At 41.6% G+C, this 22,303-nt stretch overlaps 1 protein-coding gene across 4 annotated transcripts in view; it reads right to left on the bottom strand.

The window, feature by feature from the left end:
• The window catches only part of TXLNG (taxilin gamma), a 58,964-nt gene that overhangs the window by 14,192 nt on the left and 22,469 nt on the right, over window positions 1–22,303 (bottom strand). For all 4 annotated transcript variants that reach the window (XM_021933133.2, XM_003917455.4, XM_021933134.2 and 1 more), the window contains 4 exons: window positions 13,552–13,855; window positions 11,841–11,932; window positions 3,529–3,699; window positions 1,993–2,187 (listed from right to left, as the gene is read on the bottom strand). In XM_021933133.2, coding sequence (XP_021788825.2) covers window positions 1,993–2,187; window positions 3,529–3,699; window positions 11,841–11,932; window positions 13,552–13,855 — 762 coding nt within the window. The remainder of the gene's footprint in view (window positions 1–1,992; window positions 2,188–3,528; window positions 3,700–11,840; window positions 11,933–13,551; window positions 13,856–22,303) is intronic.

Raw genomic sequence — 22,303 nt, forward strand, 5'->3', positions numbered from 1 at the left:
TTTTTGTAGAGACAGGCTTTCGCCATATTACCCAAGCTGGTCTCGAACTCCTAGGCTCAAGCAATCCTCCTGCCTTGGCCTCCCAAAGTGCTGGGATTACAGGCGTGAGCCACTGCATCTGGCCTATCTGTTAATTTTTTAGGTATGAAACTGGTATTGTGGTTATACTTAAATCCTTATTTTTTTGAGCTACACATTCAAATATCTATCCATGGAATATCTGACATCTTGGATTTGCTTCAAAATAATGTAGGGGAACAGAGATGAAATTATCAGCCAGGTACAGTGGCTCACATCTACAATCCCAGCACTTTGGGAGGCCAAGACAGGGAGGATCACCTGAGCCCAGGAGTTCAAGACCAGCCTGGGCAATTTAGCCAGAAACTGCCCACACACACACACACACACATACACACACACACTCTCACACACACACACACACTCTCACAATAATCTAATTATGGTTTCATCTGCTGGCTTTAAAAATTATATTATCTCTCTACTTTTTGTTAAGCTTGAAATTTTTCATAATTCTTTTTTTTTTTTTTTTTTTTTTTTTTTTGAGACTCTGAGTCTCGCTTCTGTTGCCCAGGCTGGAGGCATGATCTCAGCTCACTAAGCTCCCGGGCCTCCGGGTTTACGCCATTCTTCCCGCCTCTCTTTCAGCCTCCCAGTAGCTGGACTACAGGCTCAGCCACCGCCTGCTGGTTTCCCATAATTTTTTTTTTTTTTTTTTTGAGACTGAGTCTGGCTCTGTCAGCCCAGGCTGGAGGCGGGTGGCCGGATCTCAGCTCACTGCAAGCTCTGCCTTCCCGGTTCACGCCATTCTCCTGCCTCAGCCTCCGGAGAAGACTACAGGCCTGGCCACTCGGTTAGTTTTGTATTTTAGTAGAGACGGGTTTCACCCTTGTTAGCTAGGATGGTCTCATCTCCTGGATCTGCATCCGGCCGTCTCTGCCTCCCAAAGTGCTGGATTACAGGCTTGAGCCACCGCGCCCGGCCCATAATTTTTTTTTGAAAAAAGCAAAAGCCAGTAAGAAAAATAAAATCCTTAAAAAAAAAAACAGCAGTTTTTGAAGGGCTGTATGTAAAACTATAAAGTTTGAGTTGAAAACAGGATAAAGTAACACACAGATGCCTGATCTTTTATTTTTTAATTTGAATCAGCTTTTTGAATTCCTTTCTGTAAGGAACATAACATAAAAGCCCAACATTTCACTAAAGTTAAAGGCAGAGATGCACCATTTAAAAAAACCTAAAGCCTCTAACCCTGTCCATCAAACCTCTAAAAGTGAGGAACTTTAAAAACCAGGTTTGTACCTTCTAGCAAATAGGTACAAACCTGGTTTTTAAAGTTCCTCACTTTGTTCAGAGGATACTACCTCTGAACTTTCAGATTAGCTTATAAAAGAATTCCAAAAGTCTTCATTGAAGGCCAATGGCCAAGTTCATTAGCCATGGATCTTCCCAGTAAACTTTTTACCCTCAATGGGCTTATGTGTGAGGGGTTAGAAGTAAGTTTTTCCTCCCAAATAATATAAAGCCCTCGTTTTAAAAAAAAAAAATCTGAAACATAAGTATATAGGTAAAATACCATGGCAGTGGATACTGTACAGATTATCAGATGTCTGAGATACAGGGTATTTGGGGCCCAAATATTTATTCATTATTAGTCTGGATAAGGGAAAACAATCTGCATGCAAAAATTGCAATCTTCCAGTATTTCATGAAGACAAGCAGTACTTAACATGTCTCCTAGAAATAACCTCCTTTATCCAAATCCAGTGACTCCTGGGACATCAAGTGATGATCTCACTTGTGGTGCCTGATAAATAACCGACTGCCTAATAAATAATAAATAACCGACTGCCACTATGCACTATGCATATGCGAAGTTCTGAAACACCCCGTGACAGCGATTTTACTTTCGGTGTGAATGGTGACATTTCTGCTAATCTTGAAAAGCCGTTTAAATAAACCAAACTCCGTTACCTCTTCCCTCAGTGCATACTGTTCGATGAGCTTCTTCAGCTTCTCCCCCAGCTCGATGTTCTCCTGTCGGAGTTTGGCGTTGTGGATGTCGTGCTGCTCCAGCTGGGCTTGAATTTCATTTAAGGTAATCTGGAAATGTGCAGTTGCTTCTTTACGTCGTTCTTCTTCCTCTCGTGCCTGCTGCATATTTTCCTCCTTATTACCCAAAATAATTTTTGTTAATACAGACCTATAGAGAAGATGCTCACAAGAGAAGCTGCTGCCGTGTGGGTTCATTTGTTGCTGCCCTGACATATTGCTTCTGAACTACAATTCCTCCCCCTTATTTATGACCAGAAGGCTCTCATTGAAAAGCAAGCATTTTTTCCTAAGTAGACAGATAACCAGAGAGATGCAAACTGTCCTGCTACAAAATAAATGTTATGGCTGTCCGCAATTCACTCTACTGCAATACTCGCCGGTTACACAGGCCATCATCTTAGATGGGTCGGAAGAGATCCTGCTCCCTCTGCTCCCTTGCCGCTTACTTTCTGGGTCACAACTTCTACTCCCTAAAGGGCAAAGGACAAATGGAATCCTCATCTCAAAAAGCTTCCTTTCTGTAACTACTTTCTGATGATGAAAAAGAAAAAAAAACAAAAAAAATTCAAAGCTTACTTTCAATTCTTGCTAGGATATGAGTGTCAAAAGACCTTTACGTGTCTGAACAGTTACGAGCCTACTCAAAATATTGATTTCCTATGGGAAAAAAAATATCACTTACTTTGACATCTAAATCCAAGGGCTCAAAAGCAAAGAAGATAATCATGGCTCCCATACCAGGTGAAGATCCATTTCAAGAGTGCTCTTATAGTCTAGGGCCTTGGGGGTTTGTTACAGCATAAAGGGAGTTTGATCAGAGATCCTGCTCAAAGTCATACTGCAACTGTACATGGGGACAAGCCTGTCCCATTCTAAGAGGCAGATTCCTTCCTGGCTCTGCTCCTTTCCTTCTTCCCCTGTTGATACCAATGAATCTTTGGATACCTATTCCCTCTTCCTTTACAATCAGCCAAGGTGTTAAGTGGTTTCCTAAAAGTACTTAGCAACTGAATAGCTGGGGGTGAACTCCTGGGCAATGCTCCACCCAAGAGTTCAGCAGGAGTTCTCCCTTCCCAGACTGTCTGTTACTAGTTTCTCATTTCACTGCAGTTTTTCCTACTTGGTGATCAGCTGTATCAGTGCTCAGCAGAAAAATGGCAATTCTGAGCTTCCTAAGCCACGGCTCTAAGCAGGAGGGCCTTGGGCATAGATTCCCTGGGGCCAAGGATGAGGCAACTAAGGCGCTCTTCCTTGAACAGGAAACCAAAACTTACGTAGAAAGAATTGGTCTTACATTTACAATGACCTCACACAAGGCATCAGGCCAAGCAAAATAAAAAGCAAGGCAGTATCTGTCTCCAAGTAGAGACAAGGATTTATTTCAGATAGGCACAAGGTTGATTATGAAATCAGCTAAGTCCCTCCTGAAAAAAACAGACAAACAAACCAACTAACCTTTAACGTCTTATTGTGACGCTGAAGTTCTCTGCAAAGAGACTCTAGCTTGCTTCTTGCCAAGATGGCCTTGCTGTGTTCACTCTGCAAGTGAACTTTCTCTTTCACAATCTGGGCTTGCTTCTTCTGCAGGATCTTCATTTGCTTCTGAACATTCCTGCTCTCCTCCAGCTAAAATTCATAAGCACTTTACATTTAGGAAGTACAGTAAAAACCTTACAGTTATGGCTAGAAGAATTATAATGAGAGCTATGGAACACATTTTCAAAAAGTCAAATACTATAGTATAATATATTATTTAAATTGTTTCATGCCATGCTACATTGCCACCCTTTTCCTCTCTTCCAGTTGTGACAGAAAAGTAAGCAAATTTAGGGTAGCAGAAAATAATCAATCTTTTTCTTTCTAAAAAAATCCTTTAGACAGATTTAATTTTCACAACCCTTTATTATCCAGGTTTTACAGAAAAAAATGTATAAGCCTGGAGACATCAATAAGTTGCCCAACATTCTTTAATTAGTACAGATAACCAGTATGGGGTGAGGTTGGGATTTGAAGCCAGCAGCCTGAATCTCTGGCTTTCTTGACTTCTGTATTGGCCTCCTATCCCCTGGGGTCCTGAATTTTGCCAGCTTCCTGACTTCAGACACTGATCACAGATCTTCTTCCTGCTCTCAACCCAACAACTCACAAGCAACATGGGCTCCTCAACTTCTAGCTACAATCCTGTGCTTTTGGAAGGATGATGCCCTTCAACCGGATACCTCCTGCCCCAGAATTTTCCTGGGCCCACTGGGAACACTGCCCAAGTATTCCAGCCTTAACCTTTTGGAAAATAAACCAGCCCTAGTTCTCACTGAAACCTACTCCAATGTTGAAGGCCAGGAGTGACTCAGTGCTAAAGCCAGGAATGTCCCGAATTGCTGTTTGCTGGGTGAATGTCTGTCTAGATCATTTCCTACCTGGCAAAAAACCTGCTGAAATCCAAATATTTTAAAAATCAAATTTATTGTGCTTTGGGGTTTTATTTTTTTGGGGGGGGTTTATTTTTTTTATTTTCTTTGGGGGTTTATTTTTGTTATTTTTTTTTAGACGGACTATTAATCTGTTGTCCAGGCTGGAGTGCAGTGGCATAATCTCAGTTCGCTGCAGCTCCTGCCTCCCGGGTTCAAGCGATTCTCCTGCCTCAGCCTCCCAAGTAGCTAGGACTACAGGCACCTGCCACCACTCCCAGCTAATTTTTGTATTTTTAGTAGAGACAGGGTTTCACTATGTTGGCCAGGCTGGTCTCAAACTCATGACCTCAATTGATCCACCTGCCTTGGCCTCCCAAAGTGCTGGGATTACAAGCATAAGCCACCATTGCCTGGCCGGGTTTTGTTTTTGGTTTTTTGTTGTTTGTTTTTTTGAGATGGAGTTTTGCTCTTGTTGCCCAGGCTGGAGTGCAATGGCACGATCTATCGCACTCCAGCCTGGGCAACAAGAGTTAAAGCGATTCTCCTGCCTCAGCTTCCCAAGTAGCTGGGATTACAGGCATGCGCCACCACGCCCGGCTAATTTTATATTTTTAGTAGAGATGGGGTTTCTCCATGTTGGTCAGGCTGGTCTCGAACTCCCAACCTCAGGTGATCCACCCACCTCGGCCTCCCAAGTGCTGAGATTACAGGCATGAGCCACTGTGCCTGGCAGGGTTTTGTTTTTTTAAATGATGTTTTAGGAGTCAATACTACCAAATTTTACACCCACAGGCTACTATACTGAAACAGTCATCAGAATCTAAAACTCAGTAAACAGCACTCAGGGTTCTTCGTGAGAAGAACTGCTGCAATTTTAGATATGGAACAAATCAGTCTGTTTCAAGGTTAAATCAACATGAACAGATAAGATGGCAGCCTTACTGACCTTTCAATAAAGCTTTTACTGAAAAAGGAAATGATGCTGAGTCACAATTTGAAGAGCAAGAGTGACATCTTGTGGCCTACCAAAACATATCACGCATCCTTACAGCCACATTTACAGATATCAAAAACACCTTTACTGGAATTCTTGCAGGAAAAAAATCATTGTTTTTGCATAATTTTGTAAAGCAAAATTACTGCGAACTACATGCGACCACCCAGTTTAAGAGGCTGCAGGTCCAGCACACACTAGCTGTACTTTCACCAGGGTGCGGAGCTCCTGCCTTTCCTGACCCAGGGTTAATGCAATCCTGAATCCGGTGTTCATTATTCCTTCGCTTTCCTTTCTGTATTATTTCGTTTCTTCTGTGTGTACTTCTCAAAAAAAAACCAATCCTTTTGGTTTTAGCTGTTTTGACTTTATTGTAGCTAGTGCAGATGAGGAATTGAAATTTTCATTTTCTTTAATTTATACTAGTTTAATAAGCCACATGTGGCTGATGGCTACCGTCTTGGACAGCACAACTCGATTACATTGCTAGGACTCATCCACATTGTTGGCGTGTAGCTGCAGATCAGGACTTAGCAGATTTTTTCTGTAAAGGGCCAGCAAGTAAATAGTTTAGGCACTGCAGGCCACATATGGTCTCTGTCATGTGTTCTTTATTTTTAAACATCTTAAAAATTAAAACCATTCTTAGCTTGTGGGCAGTGTAAAAACAGACTCTGGATGGATTTGGCCCACAGGCTGTCTAATATTCCACTTTTTAAAAACACAGCACACACACAAACATACCACACAAAATAAGATCTTGTCTCTAAAAAATAAACAGTGAGCCATGATCGTGCTACTGCACTCCAGCTTGGGTGGCAGAGTGAGACCCTGTCTCAAAAATAAACAAATAGATAAAAAATAAAAACACAACACACATGGCACACGAAACTCTTTATTAATCCATCTTCTTGTATAAATGGGCATCTGGGCTGTTTCTAGGTTCTGTTATTATTCACAGTGGTATGAACATTCTCATGTGTTTCCTGGTATACACGTGTCAGGAATTTCTCTTCTGTGCACAAACATCAGAAATGAGGTTGCCGGGCAATGATTTCTAAATGTTTGATTTCACATGACAATGGCAAATTGATATTCCCAACAGCAATATATAAGAGACCATATAGATCCATATCCTCTCCAAAATAATCAGATTTCTTCATTTATGCCACTATAACAGACGTAAAATGGCATCTCATTGTGGTCCTGATTTGCATTTCCCTAATCACTTATCAGGTGGAACACCTCTTTGAATGTTTATGGACCCTTATGTTAAGGTATCTTCGTATCTTTGTTTTTCCACTTCTATGAAATGTCCCTTTCATGTCTCTCATCCAGCTTTCCATAGGGATATTTGTCCTTTTCACATTAGTGTTCTTTAGATATTCTTGATACTAAATCTCCTGCTGGTTATATTTGTTGGAAATATGTTCTCTCCAGTTTGTAATGTCTTCTCGTTTTTTTTTTTTTTGAGATGAAGTCTCACTCTGTTGCCCAGGCTGGAGTGCAGTGGCGTGATCTTAGCTCACTGCAACTTCCACCTCCCCAGTTCAAGCAACTCTCCTGCCTCAACCTCCTGAGAAGCTGGAACTACAGGCGCGCTACCACCACACCCGGCTATTTTTTTTTTTTTAATTTTTTTAGTAGAGACGGGCTTTCACCATATTGGCCAGGCTCGTCTTGAACTCCTGACCTCGTGATCCGGCCGCCTCAGCCGCCCAAAGCGCTGGGATTACAGGTGTGAGCCACCAAGCCTGGCCATCTACTCACTTTTTTCAGCGCATCTCTTGACAAAAAGAGAGTCTTGATTTCAATAAAGCCAATTTATACAATCTTTCCTCTGACAATGCTTTTTGTGCTATAAGAAATATTTCCTTAACTCAAGATTGGAAAAATATTTACCTATTGATAAGTCAAAATAATATCTAAAAATTTTAAAGCTTAATTTTTGACATTTAAGCCTTTAATCTATTTGGAATTGATTGTTGCCTCTGGTGTGTAAGGATCTAATTTCACTTTTTTCTCATAAGGAGAATCTTTTTTTTTTTTTTTTTTTTTTGGAGATAGCATCTTGCTCTGTCGCCCAGGCTAGGGTGCCATATGGCACGAACTCACTGCAGCTTCCAATTCCTGGGCTCAAGTGATTCTTCCACTTCAGCCTCCCAAGTAGCTGGGACTACAGGCGTGAGTGTGTGTGTGTGTGTGAGTGTGTGTGTGTACAGGGTCTTGCGACATTGCCCAGGCTGGTCTTGAACTCCTGATAGCAAGCAATCCTGCTTCAGCCTCCCGAAGTGCAGACATTACAGGGCTGAGCTACCATACCCGGCCAGGATAACCACTTTTTAAGTTACATTAATATGAGGACGGCAATTCTCCCCCAAATGTATCTACAGATTCTGTGAAATGCTCTTTGAAATCCCAAATAGTGCCCCCCAACACAGGTAACTACTAAATTGAATCTAAAATCTATAGAGAGTAAAGGGCCAAGAAGAGCCAAGATACTTCAGAAGAAAAGAGTAAGGAGAATGGAACCTACCCAAGCATACATTAAGATTATTACACTATAATAATCTATACAAACTGACTACAGGATGGGAAAGAAAAGCATTATAAAGTACTTAAGGATCATGTTAATGGTATCCACAGCTAAAAGCAAAATGCTACAATTTCATGAATCTGTGTGATCTGGTGAACATATTGGCCATAGGGTCTCCCCAATGGACAATCCCAGTTACAGTGCACAGAAATCCATTCCAACTGCTCCACAAAACAGTTATGCATGTCAGTGCAACAAGCACAATGACATCAGATGATATGTGTCACAAAAGGGCAGAGGACAGTGATGGCAAAAGGGAACTTTTCAGAATAATCCTTGGGAAAGGCTATGACTCCCTTGGTGGCCTCACTGCTATACAACCTATATATACTCTACCTTTCTTTCTTTCTTTTTTTTTTTTGAGACAGAGTTTCACTCTTGTTGCCCAGGCTGGAGTGCAATGGCACGATCTCAGCTCACCACAACCTCCGCCTCCTGGGTTGGAGCGATTCTCCTGCCTCAGCCTCCTGAGTAGCTGGGATTACAGGCGTGCTCCACCACGCCCAGCTAATTTTGTATTTTTAGTAGAGACGGGGTTTCTCCATGTTGGTAAGGCTGGTCTCGAACTCCTGACCTCAGGTGATCCGCCTGCCTTGGCCTCCCAAAGTGCTGGGATTACAGGCGTGAGCCACCACGCCCAGCCTATATCTACCTTTTAAGTGAAGTATGTGCTAGCTTCAAGAAATCAAGCTTTAGAACATTTTCTGGAAACAATACATATTTTGTTTTTCAAATTTTCGGCACAAATCTGTATAAAAGAGAGATTACTCACTAGGCAAGTCTTCGATGTGTCACATCCTGAAATGAACACAGTCATTACTGCTGGTGCTTAGCAATAACCAAACCCACAATCAAAACAATAAAATCAAAAGCCACAAACAAAAACACCCTACGCCCCTGCTACTTCAAGTGTGATCCAAGGTCTGGCAGCATCATCACTGTTGCCCGGGCATTTGTTAAAATGCAGATCCTCAGGCCCCAACCAAGACCTAGTGAATGAGAATGTGCATTTTTTTTGTGTGTGTGTGTATTTTTTTCAGTAGAGACAGGGTTTCAATGTGTTTGCCAGGATGGTCTCGATCTCCTGACCTCGTGATCCGCCCGTCTCGGCCTCCCAAAGTGCTGGGATTACAGGCTTGAGCCACTGCGCCCGGCCGAGAATGTGCATTTGAACCAAAAGTTCAACGATCGGTGTGAGTCTGAGAACAACTATCCCAGATCACTATTTGTTCTCTCTTCTAACTAATTCAAGGTTGTCTGTCATTGTCACATCACTGGGTTGGGTAGCTAACCTTTGACACCGCTTTTTCTGGTTTTTACTCTTTTCTCCATTTTTTCTTTTCCCTTTTCTGTTCTTGTCTTTCTTCTTTTTCCACCATTTCTTGCATGATTCTCCCCATGTGAAAGGCACCAAGGGGAACTGGCTTCCACAGACAATGGAAGCATTCCTTTCCTGAAGCCATCAATCCAACCACGCTGTTTTCTTCCATCTTTGCATTTGTGACTGTTCTGGGACATTTTCATTGATGCACAGGGCGTGCTGTTGCTACAAACAGTGGAAGGTGCCAGGCTGCTGAATGCCAGCTAAGTGAGGTATACCTGGACCACTTCATAAACTAAGGGAAAGTAATCATTCTTTTTTCTTTTTTTTTTTTTTTTTGAGACAGTCTCACTGTCAGCTTCAGGCTGAGTGCAGTGGCAGATTCAGCTGGACTGCAGCCTCAAGCCCCTGGTTCACTTCATTCTGCTCTAGCCTCCCAGTAGCTGGGACTACACCCACACCACGCCTGCCACCTTTTTTGTATTTTAGAGACAGGTTTCACTCCATGTTAGCTAGATCCGCCCAATCTCCCCTGACCTCGCGGATCCGCCCACCTGGCCTCCCAAAGTGCTGGGATTACAGGTATGAGCCACCTTGCCTGGCCTGTAACTGTCATTCTTGAAGCAACAAACTAATAGATCTAGTTTTGTTTTTTGGTTTTTTGAGCTAATTCATTGATTTAAAACTAATGATGAGGCCACACGAGCGCTGGTGGCTCATACCTGTAATCCCAGCACTTTGGGAGACCCAGGTGGGTGGATCACGAGGTCAGAGATCGAGATCCCATAACACAGTGAAACCCCGTCTCTACTAAAAAAAATACAAAATTAGCCAGGCGTAGGGCTGGCACCAGTCCCACGCCACTCGGGAGGTTGAGGCAGGAGAATGGTGTGAACCCAGGAGGTGGAGCTTGCAGTGAGCCGAGATTGCACTACTGTGTCTGTGCCCATAGAGGAGACTGGCCTCAAAAAAAAAAAAAAAAAAAAAAAAAAAAATAGATAAATAGATAGATAGATAGATAGATAGATAGATAGATAGATAGATATAGATATAGATATAGGCTTCTGATATGGAATTAACTGTTTTAACAGATGAAGATGCACATAAATTGTACATGAGAATTCACCTAAGTATTTCACAAAAGCCAATAATGCCAGCATTTATATTAGAACCACTTATTCTAAAAGTTTCCCCCAACCACTCCCTCCAAGGATTCTATGACTTTCCCATTCTTCAATTCATATAGGATGGCAGGGTTTCCAAGTTGAAACTACCTTCACGGGCTGGGCACGGTGGCTCACGCCTGTAATTCCAGCACTTTGGGAGGCCATGGCAGGCGGATCACGAGGTCAGGAGATGGAGAGCATCCTGGTTAACATGGTGAAACCCCGTCTCTACTAAAACTACAAAAAATTAGCCAGGCGTGGTGGCACGCACCTGTAGTCCCAGCTACTCAGGAGGCTGAGGCAGGAGAATCGCTTGAACCCGGGAAGCGGAGGTTACAGTTAGCCAAGATCACGCCACTGAAATCCAGCCTGGGGGACACAGCGAGACTCCGTCTCAAAAAAAAAAAAAAAAAAAGAAAGAAAGAAAGAAACTCCAAAAACAGAATTAATGCTACCTGTAATAATGTAGCTGAGAACAAACTCTTTGATAAAGTCAATGTTTTTTGGAAGATGGAAAAAAGGATGCTTGACACACAGTAGATGCTAAATAAGTATTTCTTTTTTGAGACAGAGTCTCGCTCTGTCGCCCAGGCTGGAGTGCAATGGTGCGATCTCGGCTCACTGCAAGTTCTGCCTTCCAGGTTCACGCCATTCTCCTGCCTCAGCCTCCTGAGTAGCTGGGACTACAGGCACCCGCCACCAAGCTTGGCTAATTTTTTTGTATTTTTAGTAGAGACGGGGATTTCACCGTGTTAGCCAGATGGTCTCGATCTCCTGACCTCGCGATCCGCCCGCCTCAGCCTCCCAAAGTGCGGGGATTACAGGCGTGAGCCACCGCACCAGGCCGCTAAATAAGTATTTCTGAGACACAGTATTGTTTTAGCAGACGATTTCATGTAACTCACAATCTCAATCAAAACAGCCCTTGATCTCTAGAATTCCATTAGGAAAAGTTTAAGACAGGAACCACCTCACCCCAACTGAGTGGCACCTAAGGCATCACAACATAGCAATGCAAAGGCTGACTTATACTCTAAAACTGAGTTTTAGAAAATCTTTGCCACATCTTAGTATTACAATGTTCCCTAAATATTACCTCATAAAATGAAACTATACAACCAACAAAAAGCCCCAACAAAGCAGATTCTCTTCTTCAATTTCAGAATAAAATACAATTTTACATTTAAGGCCATATCAAATTTGTACTTTAAGAAACTTACCAAGCACACACACATTTCACTATATTTTATATGGCTCACATCCTTGATTTAATACTCACAAGATCAGCATATTTCTTACAGAGAGCTGCCAGCTTCTCCTCTGGGGTTGAAAGGGTGTTTAGGGCTTGCATCAGTAATAAAACTTCTTTTCCTGATGATTAACAAGAAAAGAAATAAGTCCCAGAAGAATGAGATCAAATCTAACCTGTAAATTCTACTAACGATTCCTGTGCTCTGACATCCAGAGTAAAGTAACTTACACCTATGATTATAAATAAGAGATTTGGGCCGGGCGCGGTGGCTCAAGCCTGTAATCCCAGCACTTTGGGGAGGTCGGTGACGGGCGGATCACTTCAGGTCAGGAGATCGAGACCACTCTGGCTAACATGGTGAAACCCCGCCTCTATTAAGAAATACAAAAAACTAGTCAAGGAGGGTGATACTGTGGTCCCAGCTACTCAGGAGGCTGAGGCCGAGAATGGCGTGGAACCCGGGAGGCGGAGCTTGCAGTGAGCTGAGAGATCCGCCACTGCACTCCAGCCCTGGCGACAGAGCTTGGTGACTCCGGCCTCCAAAAAAATAAATAAATAAATAAATAAATAAATAAGAGATTACCAGCTCAATGAAAAAGGCAATTTTTAAATTCTGGATTAGCAGGCCTCGGTCCCCTCCCCACCCCCACCCCAAATTTCTTAACTCACTCACTAACACTGCTAGCTATTTTTAAGAACTCTGGTTAAAAGCTTATAAATTTCCTTGCCTAACCACTGATGTCCAAGTTAAGACAAAGGGCAAGTTACAAATTGCATGGAAATTTTTTTAAAGCTTCCTCCTAACCAAGTTCGAATATAGAAGCAAGTTCAAAGGGAGTTTCCGTTGGTACTACACTTTGCCTAAGACACACAATATGCATAATCACAGGTGAACGTATCTTTTCCTATGAACAATTTTAAAACGTATGCTTTTCTTATGATTTACTAAGTATATTCTATGTGTTAACTAAGGTCAACTAACTAAAGGATGACAAGATAGCTCTTCCCGTGGGGAAAAGACCTTAACAATACTGTAAGGACTTTGGCAGAGAGAGGCAGGTGGCTGAGATAGGAGGGGACTAATGGCATTTCAAAGTACAGGGTAATCTTTTATTTCTTAAGCTAGGTGATAGGTACCATTTTTATTTTTGTAATGTTCATTCTTGTATGTAAGATATTGCATCAAAATATATATCTTAAAATAATTCTGACATATAGACTGCCGTGGGGGGGAAAGAGTGACTTCAAAAAAGAATGCTTTTCTACTCACATAAAATTTTATTAGTGAAATCTTCTCTCATTTAACCCAAAGTCAATAAGACCTTTAAGAGACGATTAAACACGATTACTGAATATGATCAGAAATAACTGCAGTGTGGCTGGGCACAGAGGCTCACACCTGAAATCTCAGCACTTTGGGAGGCCAAGGCAGGAGAGGACTGCTTGAGCTTAGGAGTTTGAGACCAGCCTGGGCAACACAGTGAGACCCTGTCTCTAAAAAAAAAAATTTTTAATTAGCCAATTCTTGATTATTTTGGAAAAAAAGCTAAGCGTCCTCCCTGCTGTTTTGGCCTCCTGCACATTAACTGCAGCAGACACATGGACTAACCTCACTGAAGACACTAGGTGTGTTGGCTAAGCACCTCTAAAGTGGTTGTGTTCAAAATGATCTGGGCTGCAGAAAACACAAGCAAAATGATTAGCATGTGAAACGTCCAACCACTGAACGGATTATTACCTAAGGTTTTTTCTTTGTTCCTGTTGCACTCTGAATCTTGCTGACCATCAGGGGGATCTGTTCGAGCTTCTCCCCCAGGGATTTCCTCTCTTGACTCTTGTGTGCAGTATGCTGGGCTCACCAAATTCCTGTTCTCTGTTATAAAGTCACTGCCTTCATCCTCTTCCAATGAATGCTTGTTACTTGTGCCACCACAATTTGAGTCTTGATGTTGAAGAATATCATTTGATTGAGAGTTACACAACATATCTGCTTTCACCCCTAGCCCACAAATTCCAGCTTCTTCCATTGTGCCAATTTCAAACTAGAGGAAAGGAGAAGGAGAAAAAAGATGGAGAAGGTGTTAAATCAAATGTAATCAATGTTCACAAGCAACGGAACATCATAGCCTGACGGTTTTTTCTTCCTTAGTGGTATGCAAAATTGATGTAAATATGGTACTTTCTAGGTTTCACTGAGAGGTGACCTAACTATAAAGTATAAGGAAATTAAAGTTAAAATGAATCACACAACTATGCAGTACCAAAGGAGGCAAGAAAGCCATTTAGTTATAAATCTAAATTGATTTCCATATAAAAATTCACCACTTAACATAATTAGCACCTTAACAGAAGTGAAACTGTCCCCAGTTAATGAATATTAATTATTCTGATCTTATCCTCAAGGAGAGAGTACAGCAGGGATAGCTAGCTAGCTATCCATTAAAATCCCATGCTCCCCCAAGTTCCTGTGGAGCTGACACTATGAGACAAGTGCTCAGCCAGGGACTACATTCCCCAGGCCCCTTACACCAAGGGGCGACTTCCGCATGAAGTTCCCACCAACTGAATGTGGGTATAGGACACGACTGTCCTTTCTGTAACAAGACTTTTATTCTCAGAAGCACAAGTTCTTTCTCCACCATCTCTCCCCAACTCTGGTAAAACGTAGACATCTCCAAGACCCTAAGGGATGGCAGAGCCACAGGATAAATGCAGCCTGGGCCTCCATATCCTATGTACATACAGGAAAGCCACCTTACTTACAAAGAAAACCTACACTGGAGTATAGGTGAACAAGAAATAAACTTCTCTCATGCTAAGCCATGGAAATTTTGAGACTGATATTTTAAGCAACTATCCCAGCCTTCATACAGGTAATACACATGGTAAAGATGCCTTTATTCCAGTATGTTATTCTTACGTCAGTAATTTTACCTTACTCTGTCTTCTATCACATTGTTAACCCTATTTGAGTTTTTTCCCCTTGTGAACACTACCTGGTCATGATGTGGCACAAATTTAAATTCTGTGCATTTACTCTCCATATGAAAGAGGGCCTCTTCCTTTTCTGAATAATACAGTTGAGGTGAGGAGGTGTTTAGTATCCTTCCCTTATCACAAATGGACAAAAGCTACATTCAAAAATGTATGGGAGAGCAGATATTTGAGATTTTAGGTTATAATCATTTTATGCAACTGAAGAAGTCAAAATATCAAAGTAGGAGGGGATGGAGAAGTTAAGGAAAATAAAATCTTGTATTTTATAGTCTAATGTTGATAAATCCAATACTGTGCTTTCATAAGAACAAATTGGCAAGGACACTTTGAAAAACTCTTTGGCAATATGGATACCTTCTAACCTAGTTAACTCTACTCCTGGGATTTTGCCCAAGTGTGTACATATGTGTATCCAAAGGCCAAGAATAAAGGAGCACTATTCGTAATAGCTCCAAAATGGAATCAACCCAAATTGCTATCAGTAGCAGAATGGATAAACTGTAGTATATAAGCAGTAAGAATGAACTACTGTTAGATGCAACCACATAGATGAGTTTCACAGACCTATGTTGTGAAAAAGGTGCCAGAAGAGTATCTACTATAGGAAATCATTTATGTATAAAGTTCGAAAACAAGGCAAGTTAATAAATGGTGCTAGAAATCAGGATAGCGGTTACCATTGGGGGTGGGGCCTCCTGGGGTGCTTGTAGTGTTCTATTTCTTGGTCTAGATGAGGTTGACGCATTCACTTTGTGAAAATTCATTAAGCCTAACATTTATGATTTGTATACTTTTCTCAATTTATGTTTTATTTCAGTAAAGCTTATTTTAAAAGTTGCAATTTATACATTATTCAAGAGGAACCAAAACAAATATTTTCCTCTAAGAAGACAGATTAAAGATATGCTGCTTTTCATGACACTTCTAAAATAATGTACATGTAATACTTTGATTTCTTAAAAAAAGTAACACATTAAGGGGAAATGGGTTATCTATTTCAGAGTTATGGTTTGATGCCACACTCTAAGTCTAATTCAGATAGAAAAAACTTACAAATACTGAAACTCTTAAATTATTTGAAAAGATTTCAAAAATTCACTTCCATATGTATCATATTCTATAGAGCAATGTTTCTCAAGCATAACCCATAAAGTTTTTCAAAAATTCACAATGGCACGCATCGTGGCACATGCCTGTAGTCCTAGTTGTTTGGGGGGCTAAGGCAAGTCTGAGGACAGCCTGGGCAATACAGTGAGACCTCATCTCTTGGGGTGGGAGAGGATTCACAATCAAGTTTCAGGAAAAATCATTTGTATGATTTCACTACTGTAGAAACTTCTTAAAATTGTTAATAGGCCGGGCGAGGTGGCTCATGCCTGTAATCCCAGCACTTTGGGAGGCTGAGGTGGGCAAATCACTTGAGGTCAGGAGTTTAAGACCAGCCTGGCCAACATGGTGAAACCCCGTCTCTACTAAAAATACAAAAATTAGCCGGGCAGAGGTTGTAGTGAGCCGAGATTGCGCCATTGCCCTCCAGCCTGGGTGATAAAGCGAGACTCCATCTCAAAAAAAAAAAAAAAAAAAAAATCATTAATATACCCGAATAACATACTATAGCAGTATTATTAACAGAACAGGTGCAAAGTGATAATTTCAATGCTACATTTCACATGTAACTACTAGTTTCGCCTCTACTTTAATCAAATATTAAAATGTCATGTACTAATTGGGTGCACAGATATATAAAGAGACCCTTTACACAAAAGCAATAGAGAGGGAAAAAGTGAGTACTATTAATACCATTTTCCCCAATTAAAAAAAAAAAAATTTTCGGACAGGCGCAGTGGCTTACGCCTGTAATCCCAACACTTTGGGAGACCGAGACGGGCAGATCACGAGGTTAGGAGTTGAAGACGAGCCTGACCAACATGGTGAAACCCCACCTCTACTACAAATACAAAAATTAGCCGGGCATGGTGGAGCACGCCTGTAATTCCAGCTACTCGGGAAGCTGAGGCAGGAGAATCGCTTGAACCCGGGAAGCGGAGGTTGCAGTGAGCTGAGATCACGCCACTGCACTCCAGCCTGGGTGACACAGCAAGACTCCATCTCAAAAAAAATAATAATAGTAGTTTCAAACCTATTCCCTGAAACCCATTAGGTATAAGAATGGCACTACAGGCCGGTCGCGGTGGCTCACACCTGTAATCCCAGCACTTTGGGAGGCCGAGGCAAGCAGATCACCCAAGGTCAAGAGTTCAAGAACAGCCTGGCCAACATGGTGAAACCCCGTTTCTACTAAATACACAAAAATCAGCCGGCCGTGGTGGTGCATGCCTTTAATCCCAGCTACTCAGGAAGCTGAGGCCGAAGAACTGCTTGAACCTGGGAGGCAGAGGTTGCAGTGAGCCGAGATCGCGTCATTGCACTCCAGCCTGGGCGATAAGAGTGAAAACTCCGTCTCAAAAAAAAAAAAAAAGACTCAAAGAAGGCCAAAAAACTATTGTGTAATAATAGCTGGTGCCATATGGCATAAACAAGAACATTAAATTAATCTGTATATTGCACAAATACCACATCACCTATTTTCCTTTTAATGTATGTCATCACTTCCTATTTGTAGTTAATACTTCTGATTTTTTTTGTCTTTCCAGACACTCCTGCCTCTGAACTCCTATCACATACTACAATATCACATATTTGATGTATACATCCTCCTAGGTAGCAACAGCTTCTTATGCACAAATAGTACTCAAATGCCAACTGATGAGGAGCATACAGGGGCAAAAATGGCTGCTGAAAACAGTCCACGAAAAGAACCTAGGCATTAATACACAAGTTAAAGAAAATACCACTACTGGCCAGGCACGGTAGCTCATGCCTGTAACCCAGAAATTTGGGGGGCTGAGGTGGGTAGATCACTTGAGGTCAGGAGTTCAAGACCAGCCTGGCCAACATGGCAAAACACCATCTCTGGTAAAAATATAAAAATTAGCTGGGCATGGTGGTACATGCCTGGAATCCCAGTTTACTCGGGAGGCTGAGGCACAAGAATTGTTTGAACCCAGGAGGTAGAGGTTGCAGTGAGCTGAGATCACACCACTGCACTCCAGTCTGGGATACAGAGAGACTCTGTCTCAAAAAAAAAAGAAAAAAGAAAAAAGAAAATACCACTATTTTTATCATTAGAAGCAAGACAGTATTACATTTCCCTTCTCTCTTGTACAACTAATTTTGATGTAGTATTGGGGTATTTTTTACATTTGCTAATGGAAGATATACTTTGGCTCTACAAAATCCTTTTGTTTATTAATAAACCCAGTTCCAACAGGACTTTGATTCACACCACAGTCTACAAATACTCTTGAAATAGCAGGCCCCAATTTTTCTACCCCAAGGACTATTCAATTAACAACCTATAATTGGGCTATTGAATATTAAGCAAATTCTTAGGCCAATAACTTTATTAAATTGTAAATGGTTTCTCAGACCTCATCTCCTCAACCAGAGAATTCTATATCATATGCCCAGTACAATTTCCTACTCTGTCTTCTCTCTCTGATGCCCATTCTGGACGCCTTTTCTTGGATCAATCTCTTATATAAATAATAGTAGTAGCAGCTAACAAACAGTAACTAGTACATCCAGGCACTACTGTGAGAACTTTCCTATATTAACTAGCTTAATCCTCACAACAATGCCACAAGGTAGGCACTATTGTTTTCTCCATTTTAGAGATGAGCAAACTATGGCATGTAAAGTTAAGTATCCTGCCTAAGGTCACAGTTAGTAAACTGCAGAGCAAAGATTTGAACTCTAGCAGTCTAGCTGCCGAGTCCATGCTCTTAACTACAAAAATATACCGCTTCATAATTACCCTTTGTCTACCACTGTTCAAACATCCTTGTCCTGGCCCAGCCATCTTAGAGAAGCCTATTTAATAATGGGAAGAGATGCTCCCAAAATACGATGTACAAAAATGAATTCCAAAACAGAATGTACTGTATATTTTGTATATGCAGTATATATATGTATACAGATGCTCCTCAACATACGTTGGGGTTACACAGTGATAAATCCATCCTAAAGTCAACAATGCAAGTTGAACCACAGTAAGCCAGGAACCATATGTGTGCATGTACGTATGTATATACACACACTCACAGAGAAGTGTTGGAAGAAAATATCTTGGCCTGGCGTGGTGGCTCACACCTGTAATCCTAGCACTTTGGGAGGCTGAGGCAGGCAGATAACCTGAGGTCAGGAGTTCGAGGCCAGCCTGGCCAACATGGTGAAACCCCATCTCTACTAAAAATACAAAACTTAGCCAGACGTGGTGGCGGGTGCCTGTAATTCCAGCTACTCGGGAGGCTGAGGCAGGATAATTGCTTGAACCTGGGAGACGGAGGTTGCAGAGAGCCGAGATCACACCACTGTACTCCAACCCAGGCAACAGAGCGAGACTTCATCTCAAAAAAAACAAAAAAAAACGTAAGATATCATTTTACACATCAAAAACTTCGACAACACTGTTGGAGAGGGTATGGGGCATTCTCAAGCATTCCTGGTGGGAGGATAAATTGACTTAACCACCAAGGAGTCCAGTTGCGGAAGGGACTGACCGGGAACCAGCACAAAGGAACCTCTGGGGTGTTGGCAATGCTCTGTATCTTGATGGGGATTTGAGTTACAGAGCTGCATGCATTTGCTAAAATTTAGCACATATACACTTCTGAAGGCTTCATGGGTGAAGCAACAGTTAAATGGACAGATAACTGAAAAAGCAACCAGAGTAAAATGTCAAAGGTAAAATCTAGGTGGTGGAAAAATTGATGTTTAGTATCAACTTTGCAGTATCTTTTAAATTTTTTATAAGATGTTGGAGGGAGAAAACATCAAGTCACATATGCTTTGATCCACCAAATTCATTTCTTATCAGTTTTTCCTACAGATATACCAGTACATTTGTGAATGACATAATATATAAGGTTATTTATGCAGCATTATTTATGGTAGCAAAAAATCCAAAATATCCTAAATATCAATAAATAATAGACTGGATGAATAAACTGCCGTATATCCATCCAATTGAGTACCGTAGTATCTGTTAAAAAAAAGAATAAGGCAGTTATATAATTACTGGTAAGGATAGGTTGATAAGGGAAAAAGCAAAATACCCTGTAGTACCTACCATATGCCATGATGTGGGGCTTGAGGAGGTACTGTATAAATTTATGAGCAGAGAAGTATATCCAATCTCTGGCCAGACACAAAGAAACATTACTGGAGACAAACTGAGTGAGTGGGGACAAGACTTTCACAGCAGGCGTGTTTTCACCTTTTAAGTTTGGTGCCATGAGTTACCTTTACAAGAGCTTTAACATTTATTTTTAACAGCAAAATGAAGAGAGCTCTCTAATATAGTGCCTTATTAGGAAAAACAAAAGGGGAGGAAATGTTTATTTAAATTCCAATCTCAAATGAAAATGAAACCAACACTGAGTAGTTTCCAGCTGGATTTCTATTAGAACCCTTCCCTATAGAAAATCATGACACAAAAGCTAACACATCTGCATCTTGTGAGCAGTATGTGTACCTCTTAGAGAAGCACAACACTGTACTACAAATGTTTGTTTACAAGAGCCTTAAACACCAATAATCCTCCACCCTAGCCACTCCCCTCCGGTCAAAAGATATATTTCGCAATCTTCCTTCCACTGTCTCAATACTTGGAGTTAAGAGGACTCGCTAACTGACCAAGAGATGCCTTCAAAATGGGCGGCCACCAGTTTATCAATAATAAATGGCAGGAGCAAAGAACAACTATCATAGAAACTTTTGCAAATGGACATGAGGAAGTACTCTGCATTCATCAACTACTTGTAATAGCTTTTCAGATCAAAACATTCAAAACTGAGAACATGGAAATTAAAACCTAAAGGAAAAAAGTTTTTTTTAGGTTTCTTTCCCTTCTACCAACACCTACATTCACTTCCTAATTATTTCAACTACTGCTTGCTCACATGAGCTCAAACACCTTTGACCAGGGCCAGGCATGTGCAGAGGACACAAATTACCCAGTCCTTGCCAGCAAGAGCTTGAGTGGACCTTCAGAGGCAGCAGGTGGGAGAGGTTGTCTATATTTCTCCATTTTCCTAGACAGACATCCTTAGCTTGCCTCAGATTCCCAAACAGTCTAGGAGGAACTTATCAAATAAGTAAAGGGAACCTTTAGCACCTCAGGCTGACACTGTGCGTGGTGTTCTCAAAGTGACCCCATTTAACCTTCCCTGCCTCACTGAAATACAGGCCTTATTGTTCCCAGGTACAGAAAATGAGACTTGATGAGATTAAGTAACTCGCTCAAAATCATATTAAAACCAATAAAAGGGGCTGGGAAAATTCAAAACCAGGTCCACCAAACTCAAGAGTCAATGTTCTCTCTATTACACCGTTAATCAGCTTTTGGAAAACGCCAAGTTCAAAGTCACACAGATCTCTGACGCAGTTATAAAATAAATCTAAATTAAATGTCTAAAAATACACAGCACACTAGAAATACCAATATGCATTTAGAAAACATCATGAAAGATATGTAGAATTTTTAGCAGGGATTAACTCTGGGATTTAGGGAGGTAAGACACATCTAATTTGGGGGTAGGGATAGCTTCAAATAATTTGAAGTGATTATTTAAGGAACTGAGGTTAGTTTGTTGTTGTTTTTTAATTTTGTGGTTTGTTTTAAGACAGAGTCTTGCTCCATCGCCCAGGCTGGAGTGCAGTGGCGCTATCTCGGCTCACTGCAACCTCCACGATCCGGGTTCAAGCAGTTCTCCTGCCTCGGCCTCCTGAGTAGTTGGGACCACATGCGTGTGCCACCACGCCTGGCTTTTTTTTTTTTTTGAAATGGAGTCTCACTCTGTCACCCAGGATGGAGTGCAGTGGCACGACCTCAGCTCACTGCAACCTCCGCCTCCCGGGTTCAAGCAATTCTCCTGCCTCAGCCTCCCGAGTAGTTGGGACTACAGGCGCGTGCCACCACGCCCAGCTATTTTTTTTGTATTTTTAGTAGAGATGGGGTTTCACTGTGTTAACCAGGATGGTCTTGATCTCTTGCCCTCGTGATCCACTGGCCTCTGCCTCCGAAAGTGCTGGGATTACAGGCGTGAGCCACCGTGCCCGGCCAATTTTTATATTTTTTAGTAGAGACGGGGTTTTGTCACGTTGGCCAGGCTGGCCTCAAACTCCTGACCTCAGATGATCCACCCACCTCAGCCTCCCAAAGTGCTGGAATTACAGGAGTGAGCCACTATGCTTGGCCTTAATTTTGTGTTTTAGGATAAACCAAAGTATCTCTAAAAATCTTTCCAACCCTCTGTTTCTAATAATTTACCCTAAGAGTTGTTAACTTCAACCAGGACTGTACGGACAACAGTGTATGTGCAACCATGCTCGCGCTGCCCTGGGAGGGGCAGTGGAGGCAGAAATAGATG

The sequence above is a fragment of the Papio anubis genome, chromosome X (genome assembly GCF_008728515.1).
Source record: "Papio anubis isolate 15944 chromosome X, Panubis1.0, whole genome shotgun sequence".
Taxonomy (NCBI): Eukaryota; Metazoa; Chordata; class Mammalia; order Primates; family Cercopithecidae; genus Papio; species Papio anubis.